The sequence below is a fragment of the Sciurus vulgaris genome (assembly GCF_902686455.1).
Source record: "Sciurus vulgaris genome assembly, chromosome: 11".
In the NCBI taxonomy this organism is placed as follows: Eukaryota; Metazoa; Chordata; class Mammalia; order Rodentia; family Sciuridae; genus Sciurus; species Sciurus vulgaris.
Genome location: NC_136472.1, coordinates 61606169 through 61626498, shown reverse-complemented (window position 1 = coordinate 61626498; position 20330 = coordinate 61606169). Strand labels below are relative to the sequence as shown.

General features: G+C 49.3%; 1 protein-coding gene across 13 annotated transcripts in view; it reads right to left on the bottom strand.

Annotated features, from left to right (window-relative positions):
* The window catches only part of IRAG1 (inositol 1,4,5-triphosphate receptor associated 1), a 110468-nt gene that overhangs the window by 44909 nt on the left and 45229 nt on the right, over positions 1–20330 (bottom strand). For 3 of the 13 annotated variants that reach the window (XM_079102681.1, XM_079102676.1, XM_079102687.1), the window contains 8 exons: positions 9756–9856; positions 8957–9027; positions 6713–6886; positions 5576–5653; positions 4858–4910; positions 4612–4659; positions 2991–3608; positions 755–833 (listed from right to left, as the gene is read on the bottom strand). In XM_079102681.1, the coding sequence (XP_078958807.1) occupies positions 755–833; positions 2991–3608; positions 4612–4659; positions 4858–4910; positions 5576–5653; positions 6713–6886; positions 8957–9027; positions 9756–9856 (1222 nt within the window). Of the gene's footprint in view, positions 1–754; positions 834–2990; positions 3609–4611; positions 4660–4857; positions 4911–5575; positions 5654–6712; positions 6887–8956; positions 9028–9742; positions 9857–17982; positions 18054–20330 lie in introns of all 13 variants that reach the window. The other 10 variants (XM_079102677.1, XM_079102678.1, XM_079102688.1 and 7 more) reach the window with 9 other exon arrangements.

Genomic DNA, 20330 nt, shown 5'->3' with positions numbered 1-20330 from the left:
GATTACTCCCATTCTACATGCGGCTGTGCGGGAGATCAGATATGGTGAGGTCAAGTAGCTTGCCCAGACCTTGTGGCTGGGCAGTGGCAGAGCCAGGATTGAGCTGGACAGTCCTGACTTGCAGTGGGGCTTAGTGCATGGGTGCTAAAGAACAGGCCCAAAGACGGGTGAGGGGAATGCTGGGAGCAGGACTGGATCCCAGGGGCAGATGGAAGAGGGTCAGGATTCCACTGAGGCCGGTGGGAGATGGAAAGGTTTGTTTTTGGATGAATGTGGCATGGGGGTGGGTAGGGCAGTGGAGACCAGGAGGCCAGGAGGAAGGGACTTGCAGGCACTCAGCAGGGCGAGGCTGGGGTATGGACTTTGTGGTGACAGCAGATTAGAAAACAAGAGATGGTTCTGGTGCCTTTGAAAAGAGGAACTGGTCTATTGGGGAGGCTTCCTGGGTGTGAGGAGGAAAAGGCAGGGTCAAAAGTTCAGGCCTGGGGCACCCTTCCAGACCCATTGCTGCTCACAGGGCTCAGGCAGCTGGCGGGAAGAGACAGGTTTGGGGTGCTCTGCCTGGGCAGGAAACACCCTCCATTTCCCTCATTCGTCTGCAAATACTGAGAGAGGGCCTGCTCTGTCTGGCACACAACCACCCCTGGGATGGACCAAGGCCTTGGGCAGGAAGTCTAGTGTTCACATAGTTCCCAGACTTGATGGGGCAGACAGCTCAGCCCCGGCCTGAAGCGCACCTGCCCCACCCACCTACCTTTCTCCTGCTCAGCCGCTTCACTCAGCTCAGGAAGCTTGAGCCCCACCAGGTTCTGATTTCTCATCAGGATGTGTTCCTTTGTGGGAAAAGAAAGGCAGCATTTCAGATGGTGGCAGCAGGCTGGACATGTCTCTGGGTTCCCTCTGTAGTTCTGTGACTCTGAACCAGGCTGGGAAAACCCTGGGGCAGCAGCGGGGTGAGTGGACAGGCATGGCATGACGAGATCTGAGGGCCACCAGCTCCTCTCCCAGCCTCTGAAGGGCCTGAAACCCCATTAGTGCCACATTCCTTGGGTCTCGTACTACCCTTGGTGTGGTCTGTTTTTCTAAGAAGTCCGTGGGCCTTAGGGTAACTGAACTGCTCGGCCACACTGGAGGACAAAAGAACTAGGGACCTGGGGACAGAGGGTTCCCTGAGTGCACATGTGGCTGCTCCCGCTCTCTGATGATCTCATGGCTGACAGCACCTTCCCGCCCCGCTGTTCTGGGCGGGGAGGACCACTTTCTGGAGTTGTCACCCCGCCCTACCATCCCTTACTCAGTGGACTTTCTGGCATCTCCAGACAAAGGTTGCCTGAGAATTGCTGCCTTGGTGCCTCTGGGGGCAGAGCTGGGGAGAGCTGGGATGCTGACCACAGGAATGTGGCGTAGTGAGGCCCACACCTGCTCCAAGTCGGGTAGCACCAGACTAGGGCCCTCGGCTGGAAACTCGGAGCGGAGTTCCTTCCCGCTTGACTTGTGCCATCAATAGATTTTTCCCTTGAGTTATTAAAAAACAGGGCAAAGAAGGAAAGGAAGGGGCCAGCAGAGGGTGCTCATGATCCAAAGGGAAGTTGGGCCAGGCCCTTTACCTATTTCCTTAGGAAGCTGGAGGCCTGCAGTCCATCAGCTCTCAGCACCCTGAACCAGGCAGTGGGTGGGGTACTCAGCTGCCAGGGTAGCAGTTAGTGGCATGGAGCCTCCAGGTTGTCTGCAACTTTCTTTGCTGGATGGGGGCGCAGTGGCTTGTTGCCTAGGACTTTGAGGCTCATGAAGGCAAATCCCCATCTGTGGAACCTCTGGTCCACCTGCCCCCACAGATGTGGAACTGTGGCCCACCATGGGTAGCTCCTCCAGTGCCTGTTCAGGTCCACTGGTTTCCTAGGTCTTTCTGGTTAGGTAAGGATTTCTGTGTAAAATGTTCACACTGGCAGCCAGGCCCCAGCTCCCAGAAGCTTCCAACTTAGAGCACCGTGAAGGATTTCTGAGTAGGACAGTGGTCAGCACTGGAATGTGTCCCTCTAGCACAGAAATGCCCTCACTTGTCTGGAGAGCTATTGGGTTCTTCATTTCCTTTCCCGTCCCATGCCTTCTTTTTAGGGGAACCAGGGAAACATTGTCCAGTTCTAGGCCCCACCCCGTGGAATCCCAGTTGCTTTGGTCTGTGTCTGGGTTGGCCTTCTGGAGAAGTGAGGGTTAGGTCATATTTCTTTATCCTGTTAACTCTTTTCTCCTTCCCTCTGCCCTCTCTCGCCTGCATCTCTGGACATCCTAACCACTCCTTCCATACATAATGTGGCAGCCTATGGACAACCATTGTACCTAGGTTGATGGCCAAAGGAAGTTGGGGGCACCATGGGCATTGGAAGAAATTCACCATGGAGGGAGCAGCCTTCATTGCCCTCATCATATTTAACCAAGGGCCTCAGATCCAGGCATCAGAAAGACTGGGGCTGGGGAGATAGCTCAGTTCATAGTGCTTGCCTTGCAAGCTCAAGGCCCTGGGTTCAATCCCCCCAGTACTGCCAAAAAAAAAAAAAAAAAAGAAAGAAAGACTGGGTGCTCTTACAAAAGAAAAACCCATCTAATCCCAGCCTCGTCCAGTCCTAGGCACGACCAGCCTCCATCAGGGGCTCATTTATGAGACACTAGCTGGAGAAGAAAAACAGCCCAGGACTGACAGTCCATGTGTCTCTCCACATACCCACCTTCCCCTGAAATATGGCTTTGTTTGGCAGCTATATCTGAAACTGACTTCTGCCTATTAATAGGTGTAAAGTGTACCTGAAACTGGGACTATGAAGAAAACGTCATGCAAGTGGGCCTGGCTTCTCAGAGTAGGGAAATTTAGGGCTCCTGAGATCTACGTCCAGGCCAGAGCCACCCTGCCCCAGGGTCCATGCTCTGCCCGGAGGTCTTTAGCCTGTGAGGGACCCAGCATGCACACCCCACCCAGGTGGCACCTAGAAACCCACCTCACGGAGTTTGGTCAGTTTCTGCATCCGCACGGGCTGTACTTGTATCTGGAAGTCTTTAAGCCCAGGAGTCTTGGCCAGCTTGCCACTGGCTTTGCCTGGAAACCGCTTCTCTTCCTCTGCCAGAGGCAGCTTGGCAAGCACTTTCTGCAGCCGGGGCCCAGGCTCTTCGGGGCCACTGTCCCAGGACAGCCCCCGGATCAGGGGTGGCCGGGACACAGGGGGACGCAGCTCAGCTTTGGAGCCAAACTTGGATCCCAGGGGCTCTCCAGCTGAACCTTTTCCCTGGGGAGCTTGTGAAGCCACCCCTCCCGAGCTCTGGGCTGGACTTCTGGGCAGAGGGTTGCCCTCCCTGGCTGTCTTCAGGAGCTGCCTCCCCAGCTCGCTCTCCGCAGGGCTAGGCTGGGGGCTGTTCAGGGCCATTTTCCCACTGTTGCTTGTGCCAGAAGTTGGGCCCTTGGGTGTAGTGTCAGGGTGCTGAAGGGGATCAAAGTTTTCCTTTTGTTCTATTGTAAGCTCTTTGGACTTCTCGACTGTGGGAGAGCGAGGGGCCAGCCTGCCCTGAGACACTTTCCTCTGGTCATTCTGCTTCCGGTCAGCTAGCCCTTTGGGAACATTCTGAAAGAGACGAGGTAGAGTTGGGACCCTGAAAGCAAGCTGAGGAGGAGATAGAGACCCTGCCAAGTGGCACATTTGTGTGTGTACATGGGGTATGGATAAGGTGGATAAGGTCTGAGCCAGCAAAGGGGCCACACAACAAGCCTGGGATTTGAGAAACAGTGAGGACAAGGGGACCTGCAATTTAAAGCCAGTCAGGAACATGTCAAGGTCTAGGAGCTAAGGAGGAGAGTGGAATATAAGGGAGCTCTGGCTCCAGCTCACTTGCCCCACATTCAAGTCCTGGTTCTGCCTGGCAAGGCCATTGACCCTCAGGAATCACATTCCCCACCAGGTTTATGAACTCTGAAATTATATGCAAATGTAAATGAATATTTGTGGATTTCAAGACTATTTTTCTGGGAAGAAAATTCACAGTTTTTAATAATTTCTCAGAGCATTCCATGAATCAAAAGAGGGTAAGGGTCCTTGCAAAGTGGCATCTTCTCAGAAGTTCCAAGATTCTGCACCCTCTTTTCATTGCCTGCTTTGCGGGGAACATTAGGGTCTGTGTGTGGGTATCTGTGCTGTCTTGTGTAGGTGCTGAATCTCCAGAGGACTCTATCCCAGGCCCAGTTCCAGACAAGACTGTATTCTAGCCTGCCCTCCACTCTGCCTGGAGGGCTTGGGCACCTTGCTCTGAGCAGGCATGTGCACTTCTATTGCTCATCAACAGAGATGAAATCTTCCTGGATGTCTCCAGGAGGACCCCAATCAGGGGTTGGGACTTTTCTGTACATTCTTTGGAGCTGAGAGGAGCATCAGTCTTGCCTGGAGTTTCATCTCCCTCTGACCAGCAGCCTGACTGAATCCTGTCTCCCCACCGGCTCCACCTCATGATGGGACAGAGGAATCTGCTGTTTGCCCATCTCCACCCTCCACTCACATGCCCGCATGCACACACACTCGCAGGCTGCCTGGGGGCTAGCTGAGGTCATCCAAATGGGACATAGCTCAAACTCACAGGCTCGACAAGGTGAGGTGCAGAGACAGCGACTTCATCTTCCTTCTGCTGAAAGAAGCGAACACAGGTCAGCCTGGATGGGAAGAGGCTGGCTTCCTCTTGAACTGCCACAGGAGGCCTTGCTGTGGTGTGAATGCCTTTTCCCGCCCCAGCACCCAAGCTAAGGTCATGGAGGGCCTCCCAGGAGTGAAGAGGCGAGGGGAGAGGTCTGTTGGCATGGAAACACCACAGCCAGTGGGCCCTTACCTGTGGTGGTGCTCCTGGCAGAGGGGACTGTGAGCCACCACACACATCCAGACCTGGAATGGTTGACACAGGAAGTGATGTTAGCACCCCAGACTCTCATTTGTTCCCTTAGCAAAATCACAGCCCTCCCTGGGATGCTGTCCCTTAGCAATCTCAGGCTTGAGAGCCAGACACACTGCCATTTGTCGAGTGCCTCTCACAGGCTGACCAGGTTCTGAGGTGGGCCCTCATTGAATCCCCACAGAACTATGAGGAAACTGAGGCATAGAGTGACCTCAAGGTCACATGGACGGGAAGCGTCGGTTCTGCTTTCCCAGGCACAATACCCCTCACTCTTCCCTCCCCTGCTGGTCTGAGGGTGTGGCTCTGGACACAGCCAAAGGAAAGGGAAGAAACCAAAATGCAAAGAGTGGCCCACACAAGAGGGCTCTCCAAATAAGCTCTGTGATGACTTCTCTCTGAGCCCTCTCTGGGCAAAGAGTGCCCACCACTGCCCCCTTCCCCTAACCTTGTCCCTGTCCTCACCTAGCCTGGTGTCTTCGACTATTCCTGCCTCCACACACGGGTCCCAAACCCCAACAGATGATCTGCCTCCATGGGGTGACCTGGCTGGGCCCCCTGAATGGGATGGCTGCAGGCTGGCAAAGGCCAGTGGGAAACATCCTGGTTGGGCTGAGCCAAAGGCAGAGAGGGATGGGGCTGGAAAGCTGGGCCTCACCTGGTAGGGTGGGGACTGTAAGTGAGCTGCTCCTAGAGTGTGTGGGAGAAGTTCCTGGGCTGTGGCGTGGGGAAACGGCTGTGGAATAGACACAACAGGCTGGCATTGGTGAAGGGTTAGGACCTCCACCTAATAAAATGTCCTTTCAGACATTTCTCACTCCTGGGGACTAGGCCTGCAGTGTCAGGGTCAGGGGCAAATTCTGGACATGTAAAGCTCCTATTACAGACCAACTTTCTCTGCTGCCAACTGGGCACAGGGACCCTCCAGTCATTTGGGGAGTGGGGAGATCACATTCCTCAGTCTGACTTCAGAGCACCTTAGAAACTGAGTACCTGCTCTTGCTCAGCAGGTAAAGCCCCAAGGGCTGCACTCCTAGATGTCCCAGGATGGCCCTGATTTCAAATACTCTTCTTGACCTTCTAAGTCTATTCAGACTTATATAAAACCTGCCTCAACTTTTTGCTCAGGAAGAAGAGGGATCAGAGGCGAGCCCAGGTAAACCTTCCCTCTAACCCAGAAATTTCCCCAAAAGACTGCCTCTCCTTCCCAAGAGTGCCTAGGTCCTTCCCAGTCTGCAGCTGGAGGTCGGGGGAGGAAGCCCAGAATGGCCCCTGAGACCTTTGCTGAGGAAGTTCATAGAGCAGGGCCTCCTGGGGAAGGTGGGGATGACACTCAGACTCCACCCATGCAGGGTGACCAACGGGTCTGTGCACATGGGTATCACATAGAGGGATCTCTCCATGCAGGATCAAGGGAGGTGGAAGCTGGTGGGGGAGAGTGGAAGCCCAGGTTAAGTTCACCAGTATCAAGTGGGCTGACATTTGCTGGCAAAACAGGAAGCCATGATAGCCACACATAGGGTCGAAAAGCAGGAAAATTTTCTGGGTTAGAGTTGAACAGCATTTTAGAGCTCCTGAAACTGAGCAAGACATTCTCCTTGTAGGATTTTCTCCACAAGGCTCAGACCCTCTGAGGCCTAGGGGCCTGAGGACAGGTGAATCACAGCCTACCCTCTTGGAAGCAGGGCTCCATTGCAGCTGGGGCCTGGATCTTCCCTCCTTACCCACCCCCCACCCCCCAGCACCCTGTCTCACAGGGACTTAGGGAACCACCTAGACTCCTGGCCCTGCCTACCTGACGGGGAGTCTCCAGGGCTGCTCCTGGACTTCCTCCCACGGCGGGTTAAGAATCGCTCACTCACAGACTTGGCTTCTTCCAGCAGGGCCAGATTTTTTTTCTTGTCCTCTTCTGAGATGTTGATGTCTGGCAGCTGGTCATTTACCAGGTCAATGACATGCCCCGCAGGGTCTGCAGAGGGAGGGTGAGCTTGGAGTGAAAGCCACTGCATTCATGGTCCTGGGCTGAGAGGCCCTGCCACCCCACACCTCATCCCAGAGATAACACAGCCGGAAGAACCTCAGCTCAGCGCTGGTGCATGGAGAGGATTGTTTGGAAACAGACAGCAGCTTCCTCGGCTGGCCTGGTCTCTCTGTTGCCTGTGGCTTGTAGCCTATGGCTATGGTGAGTCCTCCGTCACAAATGTCAAAAGTAGTCATGAAGCCACCTTGGGGTTCCAAAACTGCCCTAAACTCTGCTGTTCAAGAAGGACACCCAGGCTCCCCTCTCCTTGCTCTCCACTCCCCCTGATGTATTCTTCCTCCTGGTCTCTAATTTTTTTTTTTTAAACAATCTAGTGAGCTGAAGTTGTGGAAAAAGGAAGAAGGGCAAGGATCAATTCCATGGTCACCTTCCCTCTTCTTTCCTCAACTCACATGGTCAACCTCCCTCCTTTCCCCATCTACCCCTTCTCTAGCAGTTCCCCTGGAGAGTGATACCACCTCTCACCTCCGTTCAGGAATATGGGAGTGGCTCTGCACACCTCCTCTCCCCACCTACCGCATGTCCAACCACCCAATCAAGTCCTGGCATTCACCTGTGAAATCACTGAGCCACCCCTCATCTTTATGAGTGCTCAGGAGCTCTGACCTGAACAAACACATCGGCCACCTCATAGGTCCCTGTCTTCAGGTCATCCCCTCATTCCATCCTCCATTCCTGTGAGGGTGAGTCTCTAGCTCCCATAGCTAACCATGCCCTTCTCCTGCCCATCTCCATGGGGACTCCTCAAGGTCCTCAAGGTAACATCCAAACTCCAAGCTGGGTCCAGCCAGCCCATCTGCTGACTCCACGTACTCCTGCTGAGGCATCTCCACCGAGCCCTCTGTACTGGACTTCCTCCAGCTTCCCCAGCCTTCCTTCTCATTTCTGGAAGCAGCTCCTCATTTTCATTGGTGAAACCCTCCTGGTTCCCCGCTACACTAGTTAGGAAGGAGCTAACCACCTCCACCCACAACCCTGCCCCAAGTGCCAAGGAAAAGAGTGGAAACACCGGTCTTGGTCAACCAAGGAATTCCATCCTTGTACACAGAGATTAGCTCATGGACAAGTGAGACCAAGCAAAGGCAGTCATGGGAATTGTGGGGTGGGGGGCTGTGGGGAAGAGAAACTCTTTCATTGATACGATGAAAGCTTAGAGTTGCTAGTAGTCATTTGTTACCAAGTATGAAGGATCTGCCAGAGAAGAAAACTAACACACAGGAAAGGAGACTTAGAGATGGACGGGGAAAATGACTAACACCTCAGTTTGGGCACCTGGATCCAGCACTACCTGAAACCACAATCCCTGGCACTTATTACTTACTACTATTATTATTATGATGTAAGCTAGTGTGAACTGGGTTCCCATCATTTAATAATGTCTGATTAAGACAGCAGAGCACTTAGTTGCCAACATGGTGCTCTGTATGGTGACTGCTTCCTACCATGTCCCTTCTTTCACCTGCAGTACCTTTCTTCTTACCTTGATTTTCCTAGCTTTTCTGTGATGGCCATTATAATCTTGTGTCCTGATTACATCTGTTCACTTTCTTGTCTCCTCATAGCCTGTGACCAATATGAAGGCAGAGGCCAAGACTGCAGCACATCTATGTTCCAATGGCCCAGGGAAGACTGGGAGAAACCTCAGGGGAATGAGCAGGTGACCAGGTCAGTCAGTCCAGACACACCCTGACCTAGATGTGGGCCTTTCTAGAAGAGCTGAAGGATTCTGCCTCCTGAGCCCTAGAAATCAGCATCACCCAACAGTCTCTCCTTGACTTCCTTATCTTCCTCTTCATATCCCCATCTTGTCTTTTTACCACGAGAGGCTGAAATCAGACATGCTACTTCTGGAGGCAAACATGAGGGACTGGTCCACTCTGCCCTCTGGGCTCATGGGGCTGGGCAGCCTTGAGAAGCAGGACAGGAAGGTGTTGCATGGCCAACACCAAACCTCAATCTTACTGTTCAAAAACAACTTCCAACTGGTCCAACCCTTACCTATAGAAGTCAGTGAAGCCGTGGACACCTTCAGGTGCCGGTGAGACAGCCTCCTGTGGGGACTGTGAGCTCTGAAAATCAGAACGGAGTCAACTCATTAGGAAAGCAACCTGGAAAAATTGCCAGATTATTCCTTCCATGATATCCTAGAGCATTGTCTTACATGCATGTCCGGGGTCCTCTGACTATTATGTATGATATAATATTATGTATATCCATTTCTTGTATCCTTCTTTGAGTCCACTTTGCTATCCTGCTGGCTCCCTGAGGGAAGTGAGTCTTTGACATATGCTTACTATGTGTTTGTAGGATAATTCTCTCTTTAATTTTTTGGAAATTACACTTAGACAATCTCATTCCACCTAGACCAATGCATGGGCCAGTACTGTGTAAAACACACAGTGACATCCCTGTGCATGTGAGCAGGGTCCCTCCCAAGTGACCGTCTTGCACATAGGACCCACTATGGCCAGGGGTAGGATTCTGCAGTCAGAGACACACTCTCAGGTTTGTCTGCAAAATCTGGACAGTTATTATGAGAAAATTTCTGTTACGATCCTGCTTTTACTTGAAGACTTTTACTTAAAGACTAAAGGGCCAAAACAAGGAGAGAAACACCATTTTGGAAGTGGGGGAAAGACAATGGGAAAACCTTAACCTGTCTCTCCATTGTGAAAAACATTTTCATCAATAAAGTGATGCAAGAAAAAAATGATTTGTAAGAAATAGTGTTATCTACTCCCACATTCTTAGAAATCCTGCCCATCAGACACAAGGATCAGGCACCTGGGATGTGTACCTGTTGGCCAGGTTTTTGTCAGCGTCTCCTTCAGGTGAACTGGCATCCCCAGTCAGGACAATTGTAGGTGGACTGTGAAATATTTCCGCAGAGGAAGGGTCCTGGTGGTTTAGAACAAGAACACAAACGGGGTTAGGCCTGGGCTGGTGGGAGCTTCCGGGGCCTGCAGCTGCACCATGACACTCAGCGCCATCGGAATCAGTAGACCAATGCAGTGTTCTTGTTGGTTTACGCTTTGTTGAGGCATAATTGATAAAAAAAATTTGTGTACCTTGTATATTCAAGGTACACGATGTGATGTTTTGATATACATCTACATTGTGAAATGATTATCACAATTAAGCTAATTAACATATCTACAACACAGAAATGTTGACAGCAGAGCCACCTGTGAATCCCCATGATTCATAGTGGTTGAGATGATGGAAGAGGCTGAGCTATTAAAGCATCCATCCTCCCACACAGGAATTTTGCAGATCTCAGCACACCTGTCCTCATGACCCCAGGGCTCCAGTCCCTCCAAGAACACAGATACCCATCTTCCTGAAAGTGATGCCCAGGGAGTTTCCCAGAAAGCAACTACTCATTCTCGTGACAATATCGCCTGATGGCTGGTGAGGAGAGAGCCTCTGCTTTGTCCTCTTGTTGCGCTATGCCGCGGTTCCCGTAGTGATAAAATGGTCAAAGGCCTGTTCTGTCTCAGATGAAGGTTGGGCCAATAAAATGAAATAATGCACTTACATACACAGTGATGGTCATCATATGATCTATGAATACTCATTCATCATGGTTGTTCTTAAAACAAATAGTGGCTCTACTCTGAGTGAACCAGTTCTCCCCATCTTTTGTCCACTGACCTCCCCTGGTAAGAGGCCAGCTAGCAGCAGAGAGGTTCCCTGGGGTACAGCAGGGATGCAGGAAGATTTTTGGTCATGAGGACATGCAGTGGAATAGTATTGAGGGAGGTCACAAAGCAGAAGCAGTGTGTCAAATAGTAGGTAGCAGAAGGAAGGTGGCAGAAGGCAGGGTCAGAAGTGGGTGTTAGGCTAAATGAGAAAGTCGGGGGAGAGGAGGGAGTGGGTTTCAACTGCATGACTTCTCTGGCGGGCCAGAAGGGCTGAAGTGTTTCCATTGTTTCCTCTCATATCATTAAAAGACTGTCTGGTGGATGTTGTCTCTTAAACGTCAATCAAGGAATGAGCATCCTCTGTAGCATCATCTCTGAGCTCAGAGGTGCAAACCAGAGACCTGTGGGCCCTTTTTCTAGGGGAAGTGTTTATGAGGTTTTAAATTAGTTACCAATGGTTTATTTTATTTATTTATTTATTTACTTATTTATTTATTTATTTATTGTGCTGGGGTTTGAACCCAGGGCCTTGTGCTTGCAAGGCAAGCACTCTACCAACTGAGCTATATCCCCAGCCCACCAATGGTTTATAATGGAAACAATTTGCATGGAGGTCTGGATGTCCTGCTTTTCCTAAAACTGAAAGATCAAGCAATCTCAGGTCCACATTTCTGCAGAGTATCCCTTGGTTTGAGCTACTATCCAAACTGGCCTGCTTCAATCATTTATGGTACCTGGCCCCAAAGGCATCTGAGTTACTGGCCCCCATGTCAAGTGATTCTTATTGTGGCCTGGTTTTCTGGAGCATGGGAGGCTGTGCTTAAATATCCCACACGCATATCATCTTGATGGCTGTTATGATTTGGATATAAGGTGTCCCCCGAAAGCTCCTGTGTTAATGCAGAAGTGTTCAGAGGTGAGATGACTGGACTGTGAGAGGTGTAACGTAACCAGTTCATTCTAGTTTGAATAGACTGATGGGTGTAACTATAGGTGAGTAGGGTGTGGCTGGAGGAGGTAGGTCATTGGGGGTGTTCCCTGGGAGGGCTCATCTTCCTTGCGTCCCCTCCCCCTCTCTGTATTTCATGGCCACCATGAGGTGAGCAGTGCTTCTCCACCAGGCCCTTCTGCCATGATTTCTGCCTCACCTTGGGCTCAGAGCCATGGACCCAGCCAACCATGGACTAAACCTCGATAACCATGAGGAAAAAAAACAACAAAACAAAACCTTTCCTCCTCTAAGTTGTTCTTATCGGTTATTTTGGTCACAGCGACACAAAGCTGATTAACAATGGCTCATGCATGACTCTTACTATAAAGGACACTAATCAAAACTCTGGCTATGCTCACAGTGTGCATGGGATTTCTTCCCTGGGTGGATGCTATCCTGACTCTGAACTTTGCCTTTTTTTATGTTTACCATATTTTTAGAGAATTCACTTCTATTATGAGTTCTCTGGTAAACCAGAAGAAACACGTTGACTAAAATACCATTCTCACACACATGATCTCATATGGTTCCTGTCATCCCTGTGGTGGGGCCTTCACAAATTCCCAGTGTGCACTGATGCCGAGGAGCTACATCTATGCAGAGGGGTGGGAAGGGCCAAGCATGCCAGGGGTGGAGTATGTATCCCTCTCCAAGAGTCGAATATATCAACCTTCTAAGTAAGAAGAATGCAGATTTTACTTTAATTTATTGACAGATGACCTATTTCACCAAGCAATTTAAAGCATCTGACAACAAAATATAAGCCCTAAAACCAGGAGTCCATAAGAACGGGGGAATGATGTGATAAACATAGATATCCAAAACAGACAAAGAGAAGCACTTGCTCCTTCTAATCGGCCACCTACAGTTTGGCTCTGAAGTTAGACTGTGTGACCTGAAACTCAGTGAAGCTGTGATCCACGTGGTCCAGGATCTGAGAGGATTGCTTTAAAGAACTGTTCAACAAATAAGTAAAGAAGAAAAAGAAAAGACAGAAAAGGAACTTCCTTCTTTACTCTCACCTCTTAACAGACATGAAAGGGAAAGAAACCTTGATGCCTGTCCTCATTTCTCCTCTCCCCTCCTTTTCTTTCCTCCCTTTTCTCATACTCTTTCCTCTGATGACTCTGGTTTACCTTTCCCACCCAAATCCTCTCCCTCTCTCTTCACCTCTCCCTGCATCCATCTCTCTCTCTCTTTCACGTGGGTGTGCTTTTACTCCCTCGGCTCCTTCCAACTATTGATTGTGTGGATCACCTGAACCTCTGCTCTTATGACTGGCCCACACCAGTTTACAAGAGTCTTGCAGAGGAAGGACCTTCTCTGAGAAGAGAGGGGCCCTGGGTGGCAGTGATGAAATCCTCTTTGGATTCCAGGAAGGGGATGAAGTCTGCCAGCACTTCCGCATTATTGCTCTTAATTCTCTCCATTCTTCCAGCAAACATTTATTGTTATAGACATGGTCTAGGCTATGGTCTGGGAGACAAAGGCAAGCCAGGCATCCTCTGCAGTGCTTCCTGTCAGCACCAAGGGATGGAGAGAGGAAAGAGTCCCTGTCCCCACACCTGATAGTGCCCTCAGGGTTGGCACCTACAGGATAAATGGCTTGCAAGGCACTGGAGGGAGCAGCTTTCTGGTTGGAATTTTCTCTGCCTACTGGCTAAAGGCCACTTGCAGCAAAGCTCTCCTGTGGTGAGTGCCTTGCCTGGGACAGCAGATTCCCTCATTTGGAGGAGGGTTGGGGCAGAGATGCCAGCACAGAAAGGCAGACCCACGCCATGGGTGGTGAGTGCCAAGCATGTCACACAGTTCCAGCTGCTCAAAAACCAGGAGGTGTGAAGCAGTCAGGAGGAAAGCCTTGAATCACCTGATGGAACATCCTGGAAGGGTCTTCATTCTCTCCTTCCTATGTGTGCAAAATACACTAGCATTACGATCAAAGCATTCTTCCCTAATTATTCACAGAATGGTTGGGTACCCCACAGCAAACTCTAGTTCTCTGAGAAACAGTATTTGTGGGAACATTTGTGTCTCGTGTGGGCTGTTTTTGACTCTAGCAGGGACTAGGGAAAGAGTATTCTAGAGAAGAGAGTGTGGGAAGATTCCAGGATCCCTCTGGGGTGAACTTTGCCAGGTTTTAATGCATCATAAATACCTGTCCCTGCTCCCACAGAAGCAGGCCTTCAAGAAAAATTCAGGCAATGCATGTGACTGAATTTAGAGTTTTCCAGGCAAGTTACTTTGAAATTTCAAGGGACTCAGACTCCGATCCACACTATTATGATACAGCTTCTCTTTTACTAGCTCTGTGATCTTGAGCAAGTTACTCACCCTTTCTGGTCATGAGCTATAGAGCATCTTCCTTGGGGCATCTGGTCACACAAGCCCAAGCTGTCAAAGCCTCCCAAGAGGCCCATCCCCAAGTGCCCTTCACCTGGTCCACCCCATCTCTCACCCTCTGCTGATCAAACAATAGATGCCTAGTGTGGGTCCCAGAGAAGGGAAGCAAAGAAACATGGTGGTAAAAGGAAGTGATATGACGGTTACTCAGACACATTGCAGCTGGGCCCTATCCCAGATCCCATGGTGCTCTCCCATTTAATCCTTCCAGCAATTCTGCGAATAAGCCTTAGGACACCCTAGAAATTGGAGGTGATAATACCTCCCAATCTGGTAGAATCATGAGAAGATAAAAGCAAAGCTTGTACCATAGAGTTGGCAATAACATGTTTCTTATCTCTTCCCTCTTTTTTTTTTCTGGGGGAGGGTCCTGGGGATTGAACCCAGGGGTGCTTATTCACAGCCCCTTTTATTGTTTTATTTTGAGACAGGGGACAGGCTTCAGCAAACTGCATATGGTCTCACTAAGTGGTTGAAGCTGGCCTTGAACTTGTGATCCTCCTGCCTCGGCCTCCTGAGTCACTGGGATTACAGGCATGCACCATGCCCCACCCAGCTCCTATTTTGATCCCTACTTTATCAACATAAAGCTTGACTTGTCCTGGGGCTCTGTGGTTTATAAACAATACAGGAGGGGAAACACTGGCTGCGTCCCTCCCACTGGGACATCCTACTCTTACAGCTTTCAGAAAGCAGTTCGGTGGCACCTCCCCTGGTTCCTTGAATGCCTCTGATACTCCTCTCTTGTTCTTCCCAGCTGCACACTTCCTCACAGAAGGTGCCTCTTCCTCCAAGAAGCCTTCCAGCCAGCATGGGACTGAATATACAGCTGGAGGAAAGCCAGCTGGGGTCAGAGGTACCTTGAACACCGCTCCTGTCACTGGTCCAGAGGCCTGGGCTCCCTGGGGGTCCATTTCCCTTCCCTGAAGCCATCAAGCACTGCAGGGCTGGACCACCTCCCAGCAAGTTCACCCAATAACAAGCACACAGGTCACATTTTGTTCCCTTTAAATAAATCTTATAGAAACATTTAAATGTTTATTTCACTCATAAATTCCCAGGAATGCACAACACTTTCCTAAGCGCCTGAGCTCAGGGATAAATATAGGCCAGTGTCATAGACGGGAATATTAGCTTTGAATCCCAGTGTCACATGACGAGGACTAGACTAGGCAATAGTAAGGAACAGGAGGGCGTGTGCAGTTTAGCTCTTTGATGGGCCCTGGGTGACAGCCTTGGAGAGGAGGACCCTGCTGGAAGACAAGGCCGGGTAGTGAAGAGGTTGGATGGGCCTGGCCGGCAGTCCCACCCGGTAACCTCCAGCAAGTCACTTAGTTTCCCTGACTCTCATGTTCTCAAACATTCTAAGGAACTATGAATTCCTGTTTTTCAGACTTGTTTTAAGGATAAAACAGACACAGCAATAAGGGTGGGAAGAGTGCGGGTGGGAATGGGTGTGCATGGTTTAGCTGTGGCCTAGAGGGCAAGTGGGGAGCCTCAGTAGACAGGGGCCCAGCCCCAAAGAGGAGTTAGCGCTTTTACGGCAGGATGAAGGACTCTCAGGGGACTTGCAAGAAAATGGTTATTACAGTGGCAAGGCCTAAGGCCACGGGGGGAGGCGGCAGTGCCTCTGCTGAGGTCTGCTGGCCGCGGGGACCAGTTCCCTGGCTCCCTGTAGGCTCCCCAGTATCCACTCTGTGGATCCTCTCGTGTGTCCACGCTGTCCTGCCTCTGGTGGACCCTCTTTCCTGCCACTCCAACCCTAGAGGTCAGGGATCAATAACCAGACGACTCTGCTTTCTTCTTCACTGTTTTCACCTCGTGCCCATCGCCTTCGAGAGCATGGAGGCGCACAGGATTGCTAGGACCTATTCCACGGAGTCACTCAGTCAGTCAGTCGGCCAGTATCATCTTTACCCCGCCTTCCTAATGCTATTCCTTCTTCCATTTCTTCCTCCCTTCAATCCAGCATCCCGATTTTCCACCCAACCGTTCACACAAACATCCATCCATCTATTCATCCATCCACCTGTCCTTCCATGCTTCCCTAAGCCCCTACCACACTCCAGGGCCTCTGCTGAGGGTACAGATGCACATGTGAAAGACATGGCCCCAAGTAGCTCACACACGGGTGACAGAGAAACACAGAATGACAAGCTACTTCATGCTCACAGTAGGAACTAAGGACAAATAATTGTCATAGGCATTCCTGATTGTCTGTAACCAAAACTTTTTTGAGACACTGTCCACTTTGACGTAGGCACTTCACAGATAAAATCTGGTAACTCTTCCTCTGTCTCCTCAATCCTTCCCAAGTCTCCTCTCCATGGAGACAGAGCATTAAGCACCTTCACCCCATGCCTGAGGCGTTTGGTAAAAAAAGATGCTGGCTTTACTACTTGGGACAGTCAGAAGGAGGCAAAGCTGGTAGAAACATGTAGGAAGGAAACAGGTTGGAATCTCCTCTCAATCATGCACTACTATGTGACCTTTGACAGTTATATAACCTCGCAGACTCAATGTCTTCCTTTAAATTCTAGAGATAATAAAATCTACCTTGAAGAGATGAGACTACATAGCCACTACCTAACATATGTCTCATACACCAGATCCCAATTCTTCATTTATAACTTATTTGAAGATATTTCATTATAGATCATACTTGAGCTCATTCTTTCAAAGGGTGTAATGAGTTAAGTGGAAATGGCTTTATGGAAGATGAATTCAAAATCCTAGGTTGAAGCATTCAAGTACTTCCTTCTTGATTTATGGTGATTAGAGTGTACTTACTGATGTCCTAGAGTGTACTTACTGGTGTCCGTTTTCTCACCCGTAAAATGGGATAATAACAGCATCTGCCTCCTGAAGTCACTCTGAGCTTACTGCATATTAAGAGCAGTGCCTGGCTGCAGGAAGCATGATATGAGGTTTCTCACTGGGTAAATTTGTTGGGGAAGTCCCTACTCTACACGGTCCATACTGGGATCCAAGTGTCTCCCATGTATTATCCATTTTATCTTCATCTCATTCCTGACAGAATTGGTTCTTTGGGTCCTAAAACATTTTCCTTCAGTGGGTGAGTACACACTCCCCAAAGAGTCTCCAAAGAAGAGCAAACAGAACCGTTTTTCTGGGCAATGAAGACAGGGTCTGGACAGTCCAGAGGAAGTGAGATGCTGTTATGGTTTAGATATAAGGTGTACCCCAGATACTCATATGTGAGACAATGCCAAAAAGTTTAGAGGTGAAACGACTAGATTATGAGATCTTTAACCTATGGTTAACTGGTTGGTAACTGTAGGCAGGTAGGAGTGGGTGGAAGAGGTGGGACACTGGAGGCGTGATTTGGGGGTTCATATTTTGTCTCTGGTGAGCAGAGTCCTCTCTGCTTCCTAATTGCCATGTCCTGAGCTGCTTTCCTCCTCCGTACCCTTCTGCCATGATGTTTTGCTTACCTTGGGCCCAGAGCAATGGAGTTGTTGTCTATTAATTGAGACCTCTGAAACTATAACCCCAAATAAATGTCCTCTCCTTTGTTTCTCTTGTCAAAATCTTTGGTCACAGCAAAGAAAAAGCTGGGCTGGGGAGAGAGCTCAGTCGGTAGAGTGCTTGCCTTGCAAGCACAAGACCCTGGGTTCAATCCCCAGCACCACAAAAAAAAAAAAAAAGAAAAAAAAAGAAAAAGCTGACTAAAACAGATGGAGAGAGAAGTTAGACACCCACCTAAAATAGTAAAGTGAATTGTTAAGCTCCAGTTGATCTCGGGATCCCACAGAGCAAGCATTCTCCAGTTCCAGAACAGAAAAGGTCATAGGGGAACTCAGAGCAAATCAAATCAGAGAATCAACACTCAGTTGCAAACCCACTAGGATACAAGCACCCTGAGAGCAGGACCTGGTTAGTGAATGCTCAACCAACATTTCCTGAAGGATTTCAATAAGCATTTATTGAGTAAATGCACTTTTCCTCTGTATTTATGAAGTGCTCACCATGTATAAGAGAAGTCTTCTGTCCCCTGTGTGTTCAAACACCACTGCAGTATAGAGGGAGAATTTCTGGACTAGAAAGAAGAAAAGCAATAAACTGTAGCTACATTTCTTTGATTTAGAGCTGTGGGACACTAGAATGCAGGCCTATAACTTCTTTACGTGAGACTTAGGACAGCTAGCATACCCTTTCCAAAACTAGTTTCCTGAGCTGTAAAATGGGCATAGTCACTGCTCCCTTATAGGAATGGTATGACATTAGCTGAGATAATAAGTGTAAAGCGTTTATTCCAGAAAACACTAGGAGCCTGTTTGTCAGTTTGGATAAGATACCCACTGCTCTGAACTTCTGCTTTCCTAGGGAGATGACCTCTGCCCTGCTACCTCTCAGTGGTTTTGGAGGATTAATTACAAGGACACATTACAAACCAGTTTCTTTTTATTATTAGGGATTGAACATCTACTATAAGTTAAGCACTTTGCTTAGCATTCTCTCTCTCTCTATGTATATTTATATATTAATAATTTAATACATTAATATTATATGTAAAGATCTAAAATATAGACTTATATTATTATATTATTTATATATTTATATTAATAATATATTAAATATATAATAATATATTTAAATATATTAATAATATATTTAAGTATTAAATATATTATTATAAATTATATATAAACACAAGTCTGGTAATTGAGGTTAAGCTCATGAGTTTGAATATAATTTCAACTTTAGTTGTGTTATATAGTGCAAATTACTTTTCTTTTTTTCTGTGCTTAAACTCTTCACATAATTGGAAATAATAGTAGTGCCGACCATGCAAGTACTTTGTGCGCTTAAAGGAGGTCATGCCTATCCTGAGCCTGGCATAGCACCTGGCACACAGCGAGCCCTCCATACAGCTCTTATTGGAACCCTCGACCTGTAGATGAGGGCACTAAGGCAGAGAACTAATGTACCCGGGGTTGCCCTCAGGGACATGGAGCCTAGGCTTTCCCCCTCTGCTGTGCTGTGACACCCATTTGCCTCTGACCCAGAGCATTTCCTGCACCTTCCAGATCTCCCTGGCTGCTTGGGGAGCACCACTTGTCATGGCCTCCTCTAAGAGGACAGACCGCTGTACTGGCTCTGGCCCAGCCCACTGATGGAGGGTGGGACCCAGGATGGGTCTCTAACCCTGTCACACCAACAGGGAGAGAACTACCATTTGTTATGGTGGCACTTACCATGGTCTCCAATTCTGAGCCAAAAGAGTGGCTTCATGAGTAAAGGTTCTAGCCACCTTGCAAGCAGATCCCCTCTTTAGTGCCACACACAAAAGGCTACTTCTCCAACCTCATCCAAGACAATTGAAAATCGGGTGGGGGAAGGCCATTGGCTAGTCAAGTGCTGTCCTAAACCACAAGATGCGACTGTATGACAGTGCTAAACATCTGCCTAGAGTCTCACACATGAAGCACATAGGAGCCGTGTGGGGAGACCTGGAGTGCCTCATGGATGTGGCCGTACCAGGCTGCAGCATGGCGGTCTGTGTTTCTCTCAGTTGGTGGGCTTCTCATGGTGCTGCTTTATGTCTGGCTGAAGGAGAATGAGGAAGTCCCAGGGCAGCAGGATGTGAGACTTGGAGCTTTGCCCCCTGGCCCCATAGGCTCCTGCAACTGGGAGGACAGTAAGCAGAGGGGCTTTGGTGTGAGCCATGCCCCAGCTACAGTGTTTTGGGGATCTCAGAACAGTGAGTTCTGCAGGAGTCCAGGTTGGGAGCACAGGACAAAGTTCCCTTGTCCAGGCCCCAGAGCTCTCACGGAGGTCCCAAGGCAAAGTGCCGAGTGCAATCTCCAGGACCTGGTGGTGAGGGTTTAAATCCTGGACTGCCACCTGCTTGCTTTGTGACCTTTGAGGAAGGCAGTCACCTTCTCTGTGCCTCAGTTTCCTCAACTCTGAAACAGGGATGAAAACATCTACCTCATAGAGTCAGGCGGAAGTTAAATGAGATGCCAAGTAGAATAGTACTTGGCACCTGGTTAGCTGCAATTATTAAGTGACTTTGTGGGCAATGGATATGGGGACAGGTGGTGGTAGTGGGGATGCTAGAGCAGATGATGTGAAGAGAGATCTGCCTATGAGTGACCTGCCCTGGAGGCTTCTAGAAACTGGTCTGCCCTGGGGGCTTCTAGAAACTTGAAGAGTAGAGTTGTTCAAGTGGAAGTCAGAGCCAGTGAAAGCCTGGCCCACAGTTAGTGTGAGCCTCTTTTTCCCCCAGGTTTGCAAGGCATTTGTGAGGATGTCATGCTGTCCCCATGAGTTGACTTCCACACGAGGCTGCTGGTCACAGGCTAGGAAATCC